At 34.3% G+C, this 20,380-nt stretch overlaps 2 protein-coding genes and 1 non-coding gene across 3 annotated transcripts; 1 reads left to right on the forward strand and 2 right to left on the reverse strand.

Annotated features, from left to right (window-relative positions):
* The first annotated feature begins 8,713 nt into the window (after window positions 1-8,713).
* LOC107819801 (caffeoylshikimate esterase-like) lies at window positions 8,714-9,968 on the forward strand. The gene has a single exon (XM_016645957.2). The coding sequence runs from the start codon at window positions 8,793-8,795 to the stop codon at window positions 9,756-9,758; it is 966 nt and encodes a 321-aa protein (XP_016501443.1). The 5' UTR covers window positions 8,714-8,792; the 3' UTR covers window positions 9,759-9,968.
* Window positions 9,969-11,165: 1,197 nt separating this feature from the next.
* On the reverse strand, window positions 11,166-11,237 carry TRNAQ-CUG (transfer RNA glutamine (anticodon CUG)). Its single transcript has one exon. It is a non-coding gene; the product is annotated as a tRNA-Gln (tRNA).
* Window positions 11,238-12,634: 1,397 nt separating this feature from the next.
* Window positions 12,635-20,373, reverse strand: LOC107819790 (helicase-like transcription factor CHR28). The gene is made up of 9 exons (XM_016645948.2): window positions 20,238-20,373; window positions 19,698-19,769; window positions 18,978-19,055; window positions 17,983-18,865; window positions 15,828-15,958; window positions 15,512-15,733; window positions 13,798-14,382; window positions 13,506-13,715; window positions 12,635-13,222 (listed from the first exon to the last, which is right to left on the reverse strand). Exons 1-9 carry the CDS (start codon window positions 20,286-20,288, stop codon window positions 13,118-13,120), a joined length of 2,337 nt encoding a protein of 778 aa, XP_016501434.2. The 5' UTR covers window positions 20,289-20,373; the 3' UTR covers window positions 12,635-13,117.
* Between the last annotated feature and the right edge of the window lie 7 nt (window positions 20,374-20,380).

A 20,380-nucleotide genomic window follows, 5' to 3' on the forward strand; every position in this document is an offset into this window, starting at 1 on the left:
GCTAAACCCTTGGAAAAGAACCATTGCCCAAAGAAAAACCAAAGAGGAGTTACTACACTGCCTAAAAATAAAATAAAAAATCTTTTTGGTATTTTCTCTAGACTAACTTCCCTCAAGAAAATGGTCTAAAGGATCCATCATAAGGAAGAGTCTCTATATTCCCTTTTTTTCTCTCGACTTAGTCCCTCAAGAACCCCGCCGAAAGAGATCCGCCGTCGGGACAAGTCACTTACCTATTTTAACTTACCTAATGAACAATTACTCAAAACACCAAAACAATCAAAGCAAAACAAAACAAAACAAAATCAAATAGTCAATTGTTACAATTACATACATACAGTGATGTATCCTCCACCTCACACTTAAAATGTAGACATGTCCTCATGGCTTAAAAATTTAAAGAACAGTGAGGTAAAGGAACTTCCCTGAAAGATCACTCCTGATCAGAGACAGTGTCTGGGTTCACATTGCAAGCACAACCCAGAGCTCTCAACCAGCCTAAGATTTTCTTCTCCGACTTTACCTATCGGTCAGTCACCGCATCTACGCGGGCACCCAAATCAGTGACTGAGGTACGTAACCCATTCCAAAACTGTCATGCGGGTACTCCAGCGGGGCTGAGATGGGCCTAAAACATTTCTTCTTATCGCTATCTCTTCCTAAAACATTTCCCAAATAATAATAATAATAATAATAATAATAATAATAATCTATATATTTATTAAAATAACATTTGCACTATGGTTATGCGAAGTGACAAGCTACTATAAAGTCACTTGGCTAAGGATATAGCCCACTGCCCTATCTCAATTAATAAATTAAAATTAAATTAAATCTAAAGGTAAAAACAACACCCCAATCTTAACTAATTATAAAGATATATATGGAGGTATTATCAACACATACTATTATTGCTCCTAATAATAAATAATCTATATGTATATTAAAGAAATAAAGTTTGCACTATGACTAAGCGCAATTGAAAAGTTACTATAAAGCAACTTAGCAATTTAGAATAATATTTAACTAAAATTGAAAGGTAAAATTTTATTTTTTTGAATTTAAATTGAAAGATAGAAAATAAGATTCTTTCGAATATGAACAGAAAGAAAGTGAATATTTTTTCTAAGGATATAGCCTACTGCCCATCTTAACTAATAAATTAAAGTAAAATTAAATTTAAAGGTAAAAAGCAACATCCCAATATAGATGGAAGTATTATTAGCACATACTACTGTTGCTCCGAAGAAGAAGATGAGGAATACGAAAAATAAGAATAATCTATGTATTTTCTGTCTATTATTTTTAAATAAATTGATTCAATTCTTTTTCAAGCTTTTAAATTGAAAAACAAACAAACCAAATCTTATCCAAGCTTTTCAATAGGAAAAGAAAACTCCAAGGATAAAAACAACACCTCAAAATTTTGGTGAAGTATAAGAAAATATGAGTAGATGCTCTTCTATTTTTTCTATTATTGGATTAAACATAAAATAAAATAACTCTATAAGATTTAATAGTAGAAATATTAATATTCAAAGAGGTAGTAGAAATAGTGTGAGAGAATTTATAGTTGTAAAAAAATTAATAAATAAAAATAATAAATAAATAATAATGAATAATATTATTAATAAATTTAAATATTAGTATGAGTAGTAGAACAAGAGAATAAAAATAAATAAAAAAGTTATTACAATTAAAAGAAAAGTCAAATTTGCTATAATATATTATAACACGAGTAGTGAACAAGGATATGAACTATTCTAAGTTATGGTTAACATAATAACATGAACAAAGAATTAAAAAGAAAAAGAGAAAAAAATGTAAATAAGTAATTTCAGTGTAGAGATATATAGAGGGATAATATTTATTTGATTCTTAAAAAGAGAAAATCTTTTAATAATAAGAAAAGTCATATATGGATAAGATATACGTATTTGAGAATCCATATATATAGATAAAATTAAAACCAAAATCATAGACAATTGACATAATTTCAAGAAATAGATTAGAAATATAAAATATAATTTAAGTTTTTATGTAAATAATTTTAATAAAAAATTAAAAGTTAAACTTCATTACAAATAAAAGAATTGTATAAAATTTTATTGTAAGAGAAATAATACAGAAAGAGGGGATAGAGATATTGTGAGAAAATATACTTTAAATTAATTTAAAACATAAATCTATATGTTTTGTTCAATTAACATTACAAGTTTGAGAATCAAGATGTGTGATATATATAGTTTGGATTCGAACAATTATAAGTGATTCTCAATAGGACAATGGTCATGGACATGCAGTTTGGTTCAATCATTTTAATGCAAGTTCGATAATATTAGAAGGAATTAAATTAATCATAAATGTACACAAGAAGAGGAGGAACTAATGGCAAGCTATACATCAATTTATTTTGTGAGGATAATATTTTTAAGTATGAAATATCAATTGTATTACCTTACGGTGAAATTAATTATCCAAAATTTTATAGCTTGTCTTATATCTCAGTTATTTGAAAGCAATATGTATACTTTTTAGTTTTTTTTAATTGATGCTAGTAGTTGCTATGCTAAATTAGATAGGAATTGGGAGTATGGATTCTTTTTTGATAGCTCAGGTATGGTCTGTGACTTTTTAGTCAGTTATTGATATTTATGCTCTCAAAAATTATTTTAACCAATTGATTGAGCAACTGTTGAGGTCGATATATACGTGTAAATTAGAATGGAATAAATTTGAACAGAGTAAACGTCTAGAGGAATATTATTGTATTATTTGGAATTGCTATTCACACATAATAAAGCGAATTACAAAAAGCAAATGCAAATTAATTTAATTAATAAGAATTACCAACCAAGCTATAGGAACTCATCTTCTTTTAGGACATATGCATAGTATAAGAGAAATATTAAAAGTAGATTAACAGCTAACTTATTGAAAAAAATCTCGATTCTTACGAAATGAATTGCTAATTAAAATAATACTCATAAAGTTGAAATGTTTAATATTCTTGCTTACAAATAGTGATCTGAATAGCCCACTATGTTCTAAAAGTATCATTTAAATTGTTAAAAGCAACCAGGATTGTGTGATTAAAATTAAAGTGGCATCAAAATCATTGAGTTAATTCTAATCCAGTTATTCCATATGTTGATAATTCCCTAAAGTGATGATATGTTGGTGTCAATAAATCATCAGGTATGTACATATTAGTATGTCTTTTAACATTAAAGATGTAAGTTAATGTTGTAAGAGGTACTTTTGTTGAGATAATAATAAAATATTTTTTTTGTAATTTAAATTAAAATATTGCTAAATATATTTTTATTAATTATTATTTCATATAGTATTATTAATTTTTGAATCAATATTATATTTATATTTGTTTGTATCTCCAATTATATATGGAGTTATAATATTTGAGTTTCTGCCAATAATTATTCATATGACTTTTTTAATTAAAATTTAGCAAGATCAAAATATTATTCGCACATCGTGCGGGTACAAATACTAGTAGGAAGTTAATAGCCACTAAATTATAGTGGTTTCTGAAAATTCCTCGTTTACAAATAACGAATTTTTTTGCTTCTGTAATTGAAAAATAACTATTGTTATTGAGTTTCAAAATCCATAATATTCCAATTTCCATGACGTTATCATGGAATTTCAACGGTGGAATTTGAAACTGACTATTTTTCAATTATAGAATTGAAAAATATCTAGTCCTCCCTGTTACTACAAAACAATCACTTTAGCTTGTTTATTCTTTTTCAAATTGGGGATGAGTTATCAACAATAAATTCAGTGAAATTGTCATGTTCTATTACACTCTGTTTGGATCATTGTTCCCCATCATTTTATAATGTATTTTACCGTTTTATAAATATAATGTTTGGATAGATTGTATTGTTTGTTATTGTTAAATAATATTTTATTGTTTGATTTGACTGTATCATATTGTACTGTAACTGATAAGTTTACTAAACTACCCTCAATTGTTTAAATATTAAATTTATCAAAAAATATGCGTAAAAATAATTTTTAAAAACAAAACAGAAGAAGGCAAGCCACCTTAAGAAAGCAGAACAAAGGAGCGAGACAGAAGAAGGCAAAAGAAAGGAGCACAACTAATTAGAATTGAGTTAAAAGCAAATTAACAGAAAAAACAAAAGAGAAGGCGGCCTTTAACGTTGGCGGCAAAAGTTCTGGGAAAAAAACAAAGTAGGTTATATGTTGGAGATTTGGAGTTAAAATAGAAAAAAAGTAAGAGTAAAATAGAACTATGGAGTAACAAGTTAAGCCATAATTGGAAAGAATATTAGGAAACAATCTCACCACATCAAATCGGTTGTTTCAAAAAAGGGAACAATGAATTTAACAATACAATACAACCAATTTTAATGAAACAATCAAAATAACTATTATTTTGGAATAACAATACAATACGATACAACGAGAACAATCAAACATAATTACTTTTGAAAGTTTGGATTAAGGACAGTTTTGAATGATAGTCCAAACTTAAAGGACTAACTCGTCCAAAGTGCCAAAATTGTCTCTCCAAAAAGTCATAAAAAATCGATCTATAGTCAGAATCTGATGCCTCTAATTAAAAGTGAAGGAACATCATCCATTTCACCATATTTTTGGTAGAAAACACATAACCATATCTCTAGAGTAATATTAAAAGTGCTCAGTAACTTTTTGTATTCTTTCACTTTTGAAGTTCTTTAAAACCATTTGTTTGTTGCTTTATCGCATATATGCGGAAGCTTCTAAAATCAACTTATTCTTATATTTTTTAAAATAATACTTTTGATAAGAAACAGTTTGTATTTGATTACTTAATTTGAAAAATACTTTTGAGTAGCAATTACTCCCTTCGGTTCATAATAAGTTACCAGTTTCTTTTTAGCACGTCCATTAAGAAAATGCTAAATTCTATACAAAAATACCTAGTATGACTAAACTAACCTTTTTAAATATTGGTCACATAGTTATAGTGAGGAGTAAGAAAACTTTTTAAGAATATGCACATAAGGGTAAAAGAGTAAAAACAAATTGAATTTTTTCTTGATTACCTAACTGGACACTTATTTTGAACCAAAATGAAAAAGTGAACTTGTCACTTATTTTGAACCAAAATGAAAAAGTGAACTTGTCACTTATTGTGAACCGGAGGGAGTAGCGTGAACCGGAGGGAGTAGCGTTTAGCCAAACTTTTCAAAAAATGCTTTTGGAGAGAAGCTACTTTTTCTGCTTCTCAAAAATTATTTCTACTTCTAATCAAAAGTTCTTTTTATCCTTCTAAAAGCTTAAGCAAATATCTTAACTTTGAAAAAAAAAAATATTTTTGGCCCAAAAAAAAGCACTTTTCGCCCAAAAAATTTAAACAAACAGGCTATTAATCATAAAGTTTGGGTAAGCGTAAAAGTCTACATAAACAGAAGGTTGTTGTTAGATTTATAAAAAGTATTAATGATTTCTCAAATGAGAATGTTTCAATAAATTTGGTGTACATTTATTTGTTCAATTCTTGTTAAATTGTGTGAGCATGTAGAAAATTTTATGGAGCTTTTAAAGTTACTGTATTTGCATTTCATGCGAACCAAACCAAATTGTTTTGATTTATTCATGAGAAAATTACCTTCATTGTCAGTTGACCCAACACATCAATAAAATTAGGCCCATATTTTAGGTCCTTACCCGATTTAACCCAGATTGTACATATATTGTAAAATAGTTTTCATTGGTTAGCCCAAAGCACTCAAAAGGTTTTTTCCTTTCTTTTTTTCTTCATTCCCAATTCTCTCCCAACCACGTCTTTTTTCTTTCTTTCTAACCCGAACAGATCCCATCATCCTCTCTTATCCTAACCTCCATTATTTCTCCTCCCCTTATCCTCTACACAAATCTAGCTCAGGGTCCTCCTCCGTCGACCAAGCCCGCCAAGTTCGATGGTGGCAAGCAGAAGAAGAATTGAAGATTTTGAAAGAAAAATGAAAACTCACGCAGATCTGAAATCTTTAGCTCTCAAACTTGATTTACGCTGAGAAATAACTACTAATTTTGGAAGAATTTGAAGTTTGAAATTTGGATCAGGATTGTTAGGAGTTTGAAGTCTCGGATAAAAATGGATGTATCTTGTGTGGGTATTAAATTCGGAATCGTTCGCATAAAGTTGTAATACATGCTACAACACCTCGAAGTTGGAATAAAAAATCATAACCATGTAGCAGTTTGTATCGACATTGTATAATAATATATAATTATGTATATGAATATATAAATACCACTTATACAGTATTATACATGTTTATACAAGTTGCCATATTGTTTACAGTTAGTGTAGTGTTGGGCACAATGTATTTTCTACTGAAAATATTGTATAACTAGTGTTCATATACAGTTATATGGTATTGTATACTTATGTATAAATGTGTATATTTATGTATAATGCTATATAATTATATATTTTTTAGTTTATAAGAATCTAGATATAGTGTCATTACATAAGAGGCCTCCATGAAAGTTTGCCACTTTCTTCTCTTCTTTTTCTTTATGTGAAATATGAAAAAGTTTTTATATCTGCTAGAGGGATTCTACAATTTTTTTAATCAAATTTTGAATTTTCTTTTATCTTGTTGGATTGCTTCAGCAATTGCACATGAAATTTCACTTTTAATTTAAATTTTGATTAACAATTTTAATATGTGAAAACCCAAATGATTTACCTTTTAAAAGAGTAATAGAAGATTGGAATATTTCATTAAAAAATCATATTTTGCTATAAGAAAAAGAGAAAATAGGAGAAAATATGTATTTAATACATAATTTATTGGTATTTAAGTTGGAGAAGAAAGAGAAACAAAGACATAGACAAAAGTTTTGAGGGGGAATGTGGGGGATGTGGGGGGGAGGGAGGGAAAAGTTGTAACTTTGAGAGAGTGAAAAAAATCTTGTCATACCATGTGAATGATATCATATTGCTAGAAAAAGAACTGATTGTTAATATTTATTGGGCCATCCGATGAAGATATTGTTTTAGGCTAAGCGGTTGAAATGTATTTTGTTCAGTTGTACTTTTATGAAATTATCCCTTTATTCATTCGAAACTTAGACATACTGATTCAACATGGTTTGGCCTGGTAATTCGTTTTAAGAGACAAATGTAGACTTTAAAATTTGTGACATCAAACATATCAAAATATTTGTGTAGCTATAAAAAATATTATTAAAATTTAGATGAAAATTTTAAAATTAAATTATTTTCAGAAATAAAAAATATATCACTTTTTTTAAATGTATTATAAAAAAGGCCAAATATGTCCCCGTTCACCTATTGAGCTAAAATTGCCTCCGACATTTTCTTTCTAGCTCAAAATTACCTTATGACGAACGGCTATTCCTCCCAAGAAATAAAATATATCACTTTTTTTGAACGTATTATAAAAGAAATAGTGTCAAATAAGGCACAAATGGAGTAATTGATTTTATTTTGTAAAACAAAAAATAGGTTCAAATTAAACCATGAACACCCAAGTAAAGTCACTTCACACTTTGCTGGCATTTGGAATAGATTTGGTTGAAACTTTGAAAAAAAAATATTTTTGAAAATTGTAATTGTGTTTGGACATGCATTTTACTTGAAAATAATTTGAATTTTGTTAGTAGAAAACTTCAAAAACTACTTTAGAACTGTTTTTAGGATTTATGTCCAGCCTTAGTGCAATTTTGTTAACTTAAGCTATAAATTTCCGCTTTGTAAATTTCCGGTTTGGAGGACAAGATGCGAGAGTCGAGGCTGAGATGGTTCGGACATGTTAAGAGAAGGAGCATTGATGCTCTTGTTCGGAGGTGTGAGAGGTTGGCCATGGCGAGTTTGAGAAGAGGTCGAGGTAGGCCTAAGAAGTACTGGGGTGAGGTGATTAGACAGGACATAGCGCTGCTTCAGCTCACTGAGGACATGATCCTTGATAGGAGGGTGTGGAGGTCGAGGATTAAGGTAGGAGATTAATGGGTAATTTTTAGTTGCTCACCGATAGTATTAGTAGAACGCATGTCCCTTCATATTCTTAGATTTTTATTACGTTATGTGGTTTTGTTCGCATCAGGTATTGTATTCTATGTTGCTATTATTTGGTACTACTTATCCTTTTATCTCTCCTTTTTTTCTTTTCTATTCCCTCTTTCTCCCTTTCTTGCTTCCCTCCTCTTCTTATTACCCTTCCTGAGCCGAGGATCTATTGGAAACAGCCTCTCTACCTGTTAGGTAGTGGTAAGGTCTGTGTACGGACTACCCTCTCCAGACCCCACCTGGTGGGAACATACTAGGTTTGTTGTTATTGTTGTTGTTAGTAAAATTTGATAATTACCATTAAAAAAACTATTTTTGAGATTTGAAGATTTTGTTTTAAAAATTTGCCAAAAAATAATTACTAAAATTTATAAACAAATAAATATCTGAAAATAAATTTGAAAAAACTCTAAATTTTATGCTCACACGGGAACTTTGTCCTTGACCAAAAAAACATTGGCAGGGAGCGCTTCCCCCCCGAATGGAGCCCTACGCAGCGCAAATTTGAATATAATCGGACTTCTAATGCAATACAAAACAAGATTACTATAATCGGACACCGGATGAGATACAAAAAAAAACCTTTTAAATGCGAATACGAATAAAACCTTATTTAAGGATAATAAAGAGAACAAAAAATATAGACCACTCTTTTTCACAGCCAAACGGAGATTTCCTCCACACAAAGGGAAAATCAAGACCTCATCTACCTATAATGGAGGAAAACCAAAACAACAAATCTCCTCAAACCCAACTCTATTACTGGGGAAATACTCCAACAGAACAAGATTACTATAACCTCCAAGGTATCAAATCTACTAAATCCTTTTTCACTTCACCAAGAAACCTAACCCTATTCACAAGATCATGGCTACCCTCTGCAAAAAACCCTCCACGTGGCATCATTTTTATGGTACATGGCTATGGAAATGACATCAGTTGGACATTTCAAGCAACCCCAATTCACTTAGCCAAAAATGGTTTTGCCTGTTTTGCCCTTGATCTGGAAGGTCATGGCCAATCACAAGGTCTTAAAGCTTATGTACCTAATGTTAACTTTGTTATTGATGATTGTTTGTCTTTTTACAATTTTGTCCTAACCCAAAATCCTGAATTTCAAGATTTGCCTAAATTCTTATATGGTGAATCAATGGGTGGTGCAATTTGCCTTTTGATTCACTTAAAAAGTCCTAGTATGTTTAATGGTGCAATTTTAATAGCCCCCATGTGTAAAATTTCAGATAAAGTTAGACCAAGATGGCCAATTCCACAATTTTTAACTATTCTTGCAAGATTTGCACCTACTTTGGCTATTGTACCAACAGCTGATTTATTGGACAAATCTGTAAAAGTCCCAGAAAAGAAAATTATTGGTGGGATGAATCCTAATAGGTATGTTGGAAAACCAAGATTAGGTACTGTACTTGAACTTTTGCGTGTGACAGATTATGTTAGTAGCAAACTATGTGATGTGAATTTACCATTCTTGATTTTACATGGAAGTGCTGATGTTGTAACTGATCCAGAAGTGAGTAGAGAATTGTATCAGTTGGCTAAATGCAAAGACAAGACATTGAAGATTTATGAGGGTATGATGCATTCATTGTTGTTTGGAGAGACTGATGAAAATGTTGAGATTGTTCGTAGTGACATATTGGCTTGGTTGAATGATCGGTGCTGAGAAATCTGTACTTGAGTTCTATTCATATCTAGTTCATATTAATCATATTTCTAGTTCATTAGTGTGTGACATATTTGTGGTAGATGCAAACTTTAAAAATATTTCTCTATTGATTTAGATTGGATTATCAGTACTTTTCAGATGGCAAAGCTTTCTATAGAGAGCAGATATCAAGATTGCATATTTGCTTATGAATGAATCTTGGATGAATCATATGCTCAGTGATTTTTTCCTATTTGTCTCGAATTACGGGAACCTACACATATTATTACAGTATAACAGAATCCCCAGCCAGAGTCAGCCAGAGTCACACGTGCAAGTTTCTTTACACGTGGCTCGTCCGTGGTTGTGACTCAGCATTGGAGAAGAGGGTGGAACTGCACACACTTTAGTGTTCTGAGCATTGTTCGAGTGACTTCCATATTAGTACGGGAACCTACACATATTAATACAGTATACCAGGATCCCAGCCAGAGTCGCACGTGCAAGTTTCGTTACATGTGGCTCGTCCGTGCTTTTCAGGGCGCTGGTTGTGTGAAGAGGGTGAAACTGCACACACTTTAGTGTTCTGAGCATTGTTCGAGTGACTTCCATATTAGTACGGGAACCTACACATATTAATACAGTATACCAGGATCCCAGCCAGAGTCGCACGTGCAAGTTTCGTTACATGTGGCTCGTCCGTGCTTTTCAGGGCGTTGGTTGTGTGAAGAGGGTGGAACTGCACACACTTTTGTGTTCTGAGCATTGTTCGAGTGACTTCCATCTTTTTTAGCTTAGGGTCTATCGGAAATAGCCTATCTTCCCTTTTAGGGTAGGGCTAAGGCTGCGTATGTCCAACCCTCCTTAAACCCCACTTGTGGGATCATACTAGGTCGTTGTTGTTGATCATTGTTCGATTGAGTAGGCAGCACCTATAAGGCAAAGCTTTCTTAAAGAGGGCTGGTTCCTTGTTCGCAGAATTATCTAGATCTGTTTCGACAGAATTATCTGATACCCGTGCTGGTGGTATATAGCAGGTATTTAGGAGAAGCCCAAACACCACTATTAAAAAAAGAACATGTTTATGCTTAATGGTTCTGACTTCTGACTATTTTGAAGCAAAAGAGTTGTGTGTACTTTCAATCAACCCCGTTTAACTTTAGTGGCTTTGAAATCTTGAGTATAAGGTTATTTTGGATATGTAGCCATTATAGCATTATGCATGGGACCATGTCAATAAATACTACAGGATTAAATACTACACTTACACTACAGCTTCATAGAGTTGCAAATCAGAAAGTATTGAATTTCTGTTTGGGATGAGGAGAAGAGGGTAATATTCCCTTATGTGCCTTAATTTTGTTACTTTTATAGCTGAAACTTAATTTTGTGCACTTGACAAAAAAGTTACTGTACAAAAAGAAAAGGTCCCACCGAGATTTGAACTCGGGTTACTGGATTCAGAGTCCAATGTCCTGACCACTAGACCATGGGACCATGTTTGTTACCATGTTTCATCCTTAACAATATCAATTCACCCCTACTCAAAAAAAAATCAAAAAGGAAAACTATTTCCAAATTGCCCATTGCAATTACTCCCATAGTTTTATCGTCCTTATAATGCATTTCTTATAAATGTCTAAAGATTTCCATGTTAGAGTATAACGATTCTTTTGACTCGAAGTCAAATGTCAATTAAAGAAACGGCAGTCCGCTGCACAAAGCTTCAGCTATATGCAGGGTCCAAAAAAGGGTCGGACCATAAGGATCTATTGTACGCAGCCTTACCCTGCAAATGTTATTACTTTCTTATATTTTGTGGTTGGTCCATAGTTCAAAGAGGTATAAAAAGTAGAGATTTGGATCGTTTAAGCGATCGTACCGTGTTGGTATCTCATACTTTGATCTTCCCCATCCTCCATTAGACATGGTGACGCATTGAATTCTCAAAAGGGATCAATTTGGAAAACTATTTCCAAATTGCCCATTGCAATTACTCCCATAGTTTTATCGTCCTTATAATGCATTTCTTATAAATGTCTAAAGATTTCCATGTTAGAGTATAACGATTCTTTTGACTCGAAGTCAAATGTCAATTAAAGAAACGGCAGTCCGCTGCACAAAGCTTCAGCTATATGCAGGGTCCAAAAAAGGGTCGGACCATAAGGATCTATTGTACGCAGCCTTACCCTGCAAATGTTATTACTTTCTTATATTTTGTGGTTGGTCCATAGTTCAAAGAGGTATAAAAAGTAGAGATTTGGATCGTTTAAGCGATCGTACCGTGTTGGTATCTCATACTTTGATCTTCCCCATCCTCCATTAGACATGGTGACGCATTGAATTCTCAAAAGGGAAAATTTTGTGCCCAAAGCAAACACCATCATACACCTACTAATAACTAGCACATCAAACAAAAAAAGAATTAAAACCAAATCATTTTCTAAATACATATTTTCGTTTTGCTCTGTTGTCTTTTTGAAGGTGGGGGGAGACATACCGCTATTTATCGCATAAAGAATTCCTTCATTAATATTAATGCATAAACAATTCATCAAAAGACTGATTCCGGTCCCCTAAAGTTAGAAAGCTGGTTAGACTGCAATCTCTGCCTATGGAAAGAGAAGTCACGAAAAGCAATCCATATGATCAATAAAGACAGACTTGTATTATAATCGTCGCATAACCAGCATGTGAACCAAGTGACGCCTTAATGTACAACTATATTTGTGTGTGTCCCCTACCTTGACTTGATTGTCAAACACCGTCAGCCATTTAAGTTTTCGGCACAGGGAGGAACCACAATGTTATAGAATAGAATTGGCAGGATCCCAGAACTTTACATCCAAGGTATAAGCCACAGTAACACACAAGCAATTTATAGAAACTTCAAATGAAAAAGAATTGCCATGACGGCATAGTTCTGTATTAAATTAAATTTGAAGGTGAATTTTACAACCCAAAAACCTAGAAGTAATATACTGTCTAGAACTTAAACTACTAATACATTGTACTCCTAAGTATCCTATCCTAGAAAAAAGAAACATGGCAGAAGCCACAGGAACTATCATTTACATCTTCTAAGCAAAGAATCTACAGAGACTCATCTAAAGTCTCATCCTCATTTGGGTGTAGCCGACTAAAATCCAACCTCTGCACAAGGTAACCAATAGCTATAAAAAATGGATCATATGAATGTTTGAAGGTATTCTCAAAATCATTGTTTAGTAAGGTCATCTTTTCTGTCAATACTATGGACCTAAGAACCAAAGCCTCAATTATGTATGCTGCTAAACCAGTTTCCAAATAAAAAATTTAAGACAGCCCAAGCTGGCTGGCATTAAAATGTCAGGTTACTGCAAAAAATGAGATGCTGATTAAATCTTGAAAAGGTACTCCAAGTCCTCCACAGTGAGACGAGTCTGTCGGCTACCAGTCTCATCCTCTCCGAATGCAGAAGCAACCATTTCTCTTTTCTTTTGCTGTGAAAATCGGTGATACCACATTAGAATTCTCAAATGTAGAGGAAGTCAGAAACCAGCAAAGATGCAGAAAAGGAAACCGCAAACTGGACTATGTTTGAACTAGGACAAGTAATGAAACCCAGTGATAGCATATCTGCATATGCTGACATCCAAGTCCTTCAGCAGAAGATCATGACTATCCATGTTTATCATTATATTGATAGAAACACTTCAGGCGTGTTGCAAATTTACGATGAAGTACGAACAAAAAGCTTTAACAAAACTACAAATAAAGTAATACCTGAAGAGCCAATATGCGATCTTCAACTGTATCTTTTACAGTCAACCGCAAAACTGAAACAGGACGGGTCTGTCCAATCCGATGCGCCCTGTCGATTGCTTGATCTTCAGTGGTAGGGTTCCACCAAAGGTCCAAGAGAAGAACATGACAAGCTGCAACCATGTTCAGTCCAAGGCTTGCAGCTTTCAGAGACATAATCATGACTGATACCTGCGTAAAACTTCAATTTTAGTCCTGGGATTTTAAAAAGATAGAAAAATATTCAACACCAAAAAGATGGAAATGTTAAAACCTCAGGAAGTGTGTTAAAATCTTTCACAGCCTTATCTCTAGCAAGAACAGACATTGTTCCGTCAAGTCTACGGTACTGAATTGAGGAACTCTTCAGACAAGTTTCAAGCAAATCCAACATCCCCGTCCACTGAGAAAAGACAATTGCCTTCTCTCCAACGATTGTGGTTGTATCTTTGGAACTTGTATTCATCCTAGATTCTTCTGCATGATTATCACATTTATTTTCTGACGGAGAAGTTCCTTCATCATCTGATCTTGAAATGCAGTCCCTCATAGTGCACGCCTTCGGTTTAGACAGAGATTGCAGCATCTGAAGAGCAGCTTTAATCTTGGATGAGTCATATGGGCTACAAATTGAACTTTCAGCCACTTCAGAGCCAGCACAGTCGGGGTTCTTTTGCAGACTGGGCTGATCAGATAGAGAATCACTTAACATTGCTTTAGAGAAAACTGAAGAAACGCTCAGCTGAGTTTTGCAAGCTGATACAGGACACTTAGTGTCATCGCCGCTTAGATGTTCACAAATACACTGATTGCAAAAGACATGTCCACAAACTGTTACAACAGCATCTTCAGGGGGGTCCTACAAGATTGTTACCAAAATGCATAAGGAGGTAAGGAAGAAATAAGGAGATCCATAACAGAGAAATCCAAGACAAGAGAAATAAAGAGTAATGTAGTAAGAGACAGATCAAAATAGTAAAGTTGCAGACAACTAGAAAACATTATAGGCTGAAATGATTACTTTAAAATTGGTATCACATATTAAAAGCAATTGTTGTTGCAACATTTCTCTGATAACCTGTAGTACGTAATCAACCAAATTGTAAGCACTATTTTCCAAATGTTATTTCTATTTTGCCTTGAACAGAGCAAATCACTTGAGCATTATCAAAGCAAGTTCAAGTTTGTAACTAGAAATGGCAATAAGTTATATTAGCTTAACAAAGGCAAGCACCACTATTGGTTGTATCTCACCATTAACCTCAAAATTGCAGATTCTTAATAGACGACCCAGAACAGGGAACAAAGATATTAAAAATGCTACAATCATAAGGATAAAAACCCATTACATATAATAATGATACTTTTGGTGTTGATGTTTGCAAATTGCATGGAAAAAAACCAAAAAATCCCCGAGTCCCAGAGTCCCAGAGGCGCACGGTTTTTAAACTCGGTGGATGCCTCTTTACCCTCTCAACTTAAATACCAGCCCTTCTACTCTACTCCACTTAAATGCAACAAAGCCTAATTGATTTGAGTGTCCTAATAACTGAGAGGTTTCTACATGGAAGTTAAGTTGTAAAAATCCTCCTTTCTAGTTGTGGATCAGCTTCAATGTTAAACTGAACCATGCATGCATTTAGCAGAGCATGAATGCTTGTGCATGTAACATTCACAAATTTATCCTTAGCTAATATAGAACCTGAAAGTAGTAGCTTAAAACCCCAATACTTTTGGTTCACTCTTCCTTCAAATTAGACGAGGATGTATCATCAAAAAATAGATAAAAACATTTAAGTTCAATGGGGTTGTTTCTTTTCAGGGAAAAGCTGAGGCGGATAACAGTTGATCAGAGAGCAAAAAGCTAGAGGTGACAATTTAAAAACACCACCTAAAGTATAAAGCCGCCAAATAAGGAGCAGCAACAAAAAAAGGAGTAATAAGATTGACATAAACATATATTAAAGAAGAGCCAAGTGATAACATACACTGCAAATGCCACAAATTGCTAAAGAACCTTCCAAACAATTCAAAAGAACAGTTAGTTTCTCTCGCGGTAATTTCTTGGCCTCCTCAATAGATGATCTCCAAACAGAACCAGAGTTGGACCCTCCAACAAGAAGAGGGTGATCACAAGCTTGTCTCAGGCGTAAAAGCATCAGCAGTATGTTGACATAATTTTGTTTGACTGTCCCGGCAGCAGCATATTCCTGAATTGTCCATAAATTGATATGTTAAGAGAAAGAGAAGAATTCAAAAGCCAAAGTTCTTGAAGACTGGGTATAAAATATCGTCGAAACATACAGCAAACTGAGCACGTGATTCAGATTCAAGTCTGCAGTAGAAATCTCGTTCCTCATCAGTAAAATCAACTTTTCTCAGTATAATTCGTTTCGGTGGAAGGTTGATAATGGGTTCTCCATCAATAAATGTACCTGATCAGATAATGACAGCGTTAATCCTCAATATAGAAATTTAAGAGTTGTGCGCTTAAAGTGACAAGTCAGACATGCAAACAGTACAACAGTAAAAGTGGACAATGACCACCAGAAAACCAAGTTGAGTTTGTCATGTTCATTACTACAAGCACCTCATAGATACAAACAGCTGACTAGCAAATGACTTTTAGCACTTCATTTGAAAATCTAAGCACACATAGCCAAAACAAGTCGAACAAAGCTGCATGTCTAAACATTAGTGCGCAACATGTTAAAGATAAGAACAATAATTGGGCTCAGATGAACCAAATAGACCATATGATCCTTTTCTTTCCAAAGAAGAAAAAGAGAAACTTTGAAATTACTTTAAAAAAATAAGCATAATTCCAAGAACGAATCTGCAACGCATAGGAGAGCAAACAGGGAATGGAGGACTAACTTATACCGCAAACAAATGGTAACGCACCAAGAAAGTCCTTACTGTACAAACTCTATTAGGACACATCTCTAAAATTTAATATGGACAAAAGGTCCCTACTAGCATCTGCACAATGCACAGAATACAAGGAAATTTGGAGTAAATCACTTACATGTTCCAACTTATGTTGGAAGCTACAATTTCGTCCTTACCTATCACTTTGTCCCAATAGCATCATCAATATAACATTTTTAATTTTAGATGATCCTAGCCAGAAGCCAAATTGGTGCTAAATCATAGTAAAGCATGATGATTTACAAGTGTAACTTTGAAAAAACACAATACCTTAACAGTTAACTAAAAGAAGTGAAAAGGAAAGAAAAAGAAAAACTTTTGCTTTCTTCTATGTCCCACCAAACCCACCTGTTTTTCGCTCATCCCATTTAGCTGTATGGTTTTGAAAATCGCAGCATCCACAACCCCATCTCCCCCTCCCCTCTTTCCCCCTCTCCTTCAAGCTTTTTGTTTCCTATTCACCCTCTCCTCTCCCCATTCATGTGTCCCCCGCACCTACCCCTACTCTCCTGCCTGAATCACCACAGCGGCAGCCGCTAAACAAATATCTACAAGTGGTCCCCCAGCACTGTGATGGTGGGTCTGATACTCTCGGAATTCCTATATCCTCTACATTTTTTGCTTGCTTATCACTTTTGGCTTTCTCGATTAAGAATTTGTGCGGGTGTTAGACGGATGCAAGTTTCTTGATTTTGAAGTTAGGGTGGCGGAGGAGGTTGCATATTTATTGCTCAACTCAGGTAGGGGAGTTCCAGGTTGGGGCACAAGGGGGTGGTGTTGACTAAACAGTGGGCAGGACTTGCTGTAGATGTTGGAGTCAGGATTGACTATAGAGGTGGTTGAAGCCATGGAGGAGCCTTGCATGGAGAAAAGGACCTGGATTTGTGGCAATCATATGTTCCACTTTATACTTTTCCTGTTCGTTTTCCTTCCTTTTTTTTTCCTCTTGTTTTTCAGTCAGAAAGATTAATTTTTTCTCTTCTTTGCTTTTTTTCTCTTCTCCTGGTTACTTCTATTTCCTTAAAAAATCATTTTAAAATAACAATTTCAAGCAAAATTACCCAAGTGAACATCACGTGTCTCACACATGAAGTCAGATTTTAGCTCCAATTTCCTTACTGGAGGGACACTAAAGACCATATGAAAAGAGAAGTGATAAATTGAGGATAAACTCAGAATAAAGTGAAGGATGAGGAGGAAAATTGTAACTTACAGCACATAAGTGTTTTTTTCCAGATAAGTTGTAACTTAGAACATAATTTGGGCACCATATAGTACTTTACTTGGAATCATGTAATACTGATGCGGGAAGTATAAAAAGAAAGGTTGGGGCAATGAGGAGCTAGAAGAGTGCTCGCAGGCCCTCTACCCTTTATCAGTACTGAAATAGAAATAGACATGAATGGTTTGGCGTAAAAAAAAAGATGCAACCACAAGTGAATCATATTATACCATGTAAGGAGCAAGCCTGTCTAAAATGGTATGCAGCTTATAGAGGAAAAGTACATGCTGAAGTTATTATATTCACCTTTAGTGCGACGAAGCATAACAGTCTTAAGCACTGCTTGCAGCTTTCTGTACCCGGTTGTTGGATGTTTCTGGATTGGAAACTTTATTGTGGAGCAGAATTGTTTATACACTGCATATGGGTCATATTTGAGAAATCTGAAGTAACTGTAAAGGTCATCAACTGCGTTTTGGATAGGTGTCCCTGACAAACACCATCTACGTTTAGCACGAAGACCCCAACAAGCCCTAGCTACTTGGGTTCTGTAATTCTTGATGCTTTGAGCCTCATCCAGCACGATCCTGTACCATCCCACCTTTGCAAGAGGGCGCGCAGTGGCTTCAAGCAATTCCTTCTCCACTTCTTTTTTTGCCTTTGATGAACTTTTCTTTGAGCTCGAAGGAGATTTTCTCTTTTTACTAGAAGGTGATTCATGAGTTCCTTTTCCTGTCTCATCATCATCTTCCACAAGAGGCTGCTTAGGGACCTCCATGCTTACTATTGAATAAGTTGTGACCACCACATCGTACTTTGCTAGTTCAATAGGGTCCTTTGTTCTATTGCTACCATGGTATACTAGGACAGAAAGATTTGCTTTGCTTGTTACCTTATTGTGTAACTCCTCAGACCACTGACGAAGGACACTGGTAGGACAAACGATAAGGGTGCCCGCAGCAGGCCTCCCTTTTGTATGCATAGAAGTTTTACTGCCTGTGCTAGAATTATCATTGACTTGATAAGAATAGGCACCTAGCTTTGACTTGTCAAGCTCAGATGAAATATCATCATCGTCCAAATTCAATGTCTCCGTTTTAATTTGTCTGGCCATGGCTGTAGAAACTCTCGAAGATGGAGACCTTTCTTTGAGTATAAGTGCAATTGTTGATACAGTTTTCCCAAGTCCCTACAACAACCCAAAGAAAAAAGATTACTAAGAAAAGGGTGACCACTTCGAAGGCAATTCTTCTCATGTAGACAGATGAAACATCGAGAAGTTTAAAGTGTCAAAAAGTTACCTGATCGTCAGCAAGAATCCCACCACAACAGGGTACACCAGCTTTTTCCTTCTTGACCATCCATGATAAAGCAATGCGCTGCGTGTAAATTGAATGGATAATATTCAGATAATTCCTCACACCAATTCAACATATAATACATTTTATCTCTTGTTTTTCCCCTGGTTAATTCTTCTTCAGGAGGAGGAAGAGGCATTGAGAACCTAAACAGCCTGCTAATAAACAGCCTGCTATAAACTACAATATGAATAAATGAAAAAAGAAAAAGAGATAGAGAAGCAGATAAAGAAAAATGAAACACCCGAACAATAATCTAGGGCAGTAAAATACACAAGCATATGCAAAGTTCCACAAGGATGTTTTCAGCGAAAGGAGTTATTGGCTTAGTACCAGTTATAATGTAACTATTTTTAACCATATCTTCAGATAAGCTACAGCATTTCAGACAACACAATATGTTCAACCAATAGAATAATTCAGAGAATTCACATATCATTGATGTATTTTGTCAGCAGCTAAGTTCTTTTGGCGCTAACAAAACTATTTTAGTAAAATTTAATTCTCTCAATTCCCGGGCAATTGCACCAAAAATTCAAGTAGACGCCCTCAGTACAATATTAGTGATCTCCACATCTTGAAGAATAAATTCAGGTACATGCTGCAGTTAGAAAATCGAAACTTATAATTCCTATAAACATAAACCATCAAACAGTGCTGAACCTGGTGTCTCAATAGAGGAACAGCCAAAAGACCATCGGGTGGATTTTCTTCTGATTTCGGCTGAGAAAGATCCTGCAACAGGTACCACAGCCTTAGTCCAATCAGAATTTATTTCTTTACGTGAAAAAGGGCAGATTTTCTCACGGGCACAAAAGGCACCCATTTAGTGTCATCATGTTCCACCATAAAGAACTTTAAACACAGACAGCTTTTAAAAGTCAGGAGAAGGAATTTTCTGTATTGATCATCCACATACACAGCAAACAATAAATTGGTCAGCATAAAAATAAAGAATCCAACAGATCCCTTGAATTGCACATGCTTAAAGGATTTCAACTCCCATCTTTGTAACTTACAGAACTATTATCAATAAAGATATACAAGAAAAAAAAAAAGCATTCAAGTGGGTGCGAATAATTACCAGAGAAACAGCTAAAGATAAATATTAATTTTAAAACAGCAAAAATAGTATGACAACATTTCAGAGCACAGTTCTTGCAACACGTGTGTATTGAAATAGTGCCAGCTATTAGTCCTCACCTGCAAGGCAGCTCGATAAATAACAAGCTCATCATTTGACTTCGGCCTCATTTGTCCCACTTCAGCTGGAATAAAAGAGTTAGTAATTGTAGTACGCTGTAGAGCAACAAGAGCCTTGCCATTAGCACATGGATTTGCCTTTG

This window comes from Nicotiana tabacum, chromosome 5 (genome assembly GCF_000715075.1).
Source record: "Nicotiana tabacum cultivar K326 chromosome 5, ASM71507v2, whole genome shotgun sequence".
NCBI classification, from domain to species: Eukaryota; Viridiplantae; Streptophyta; class Magnoliopsida; order Solanales; family Solanaceae; genus Nicotiana; species Nicotiana tabacum.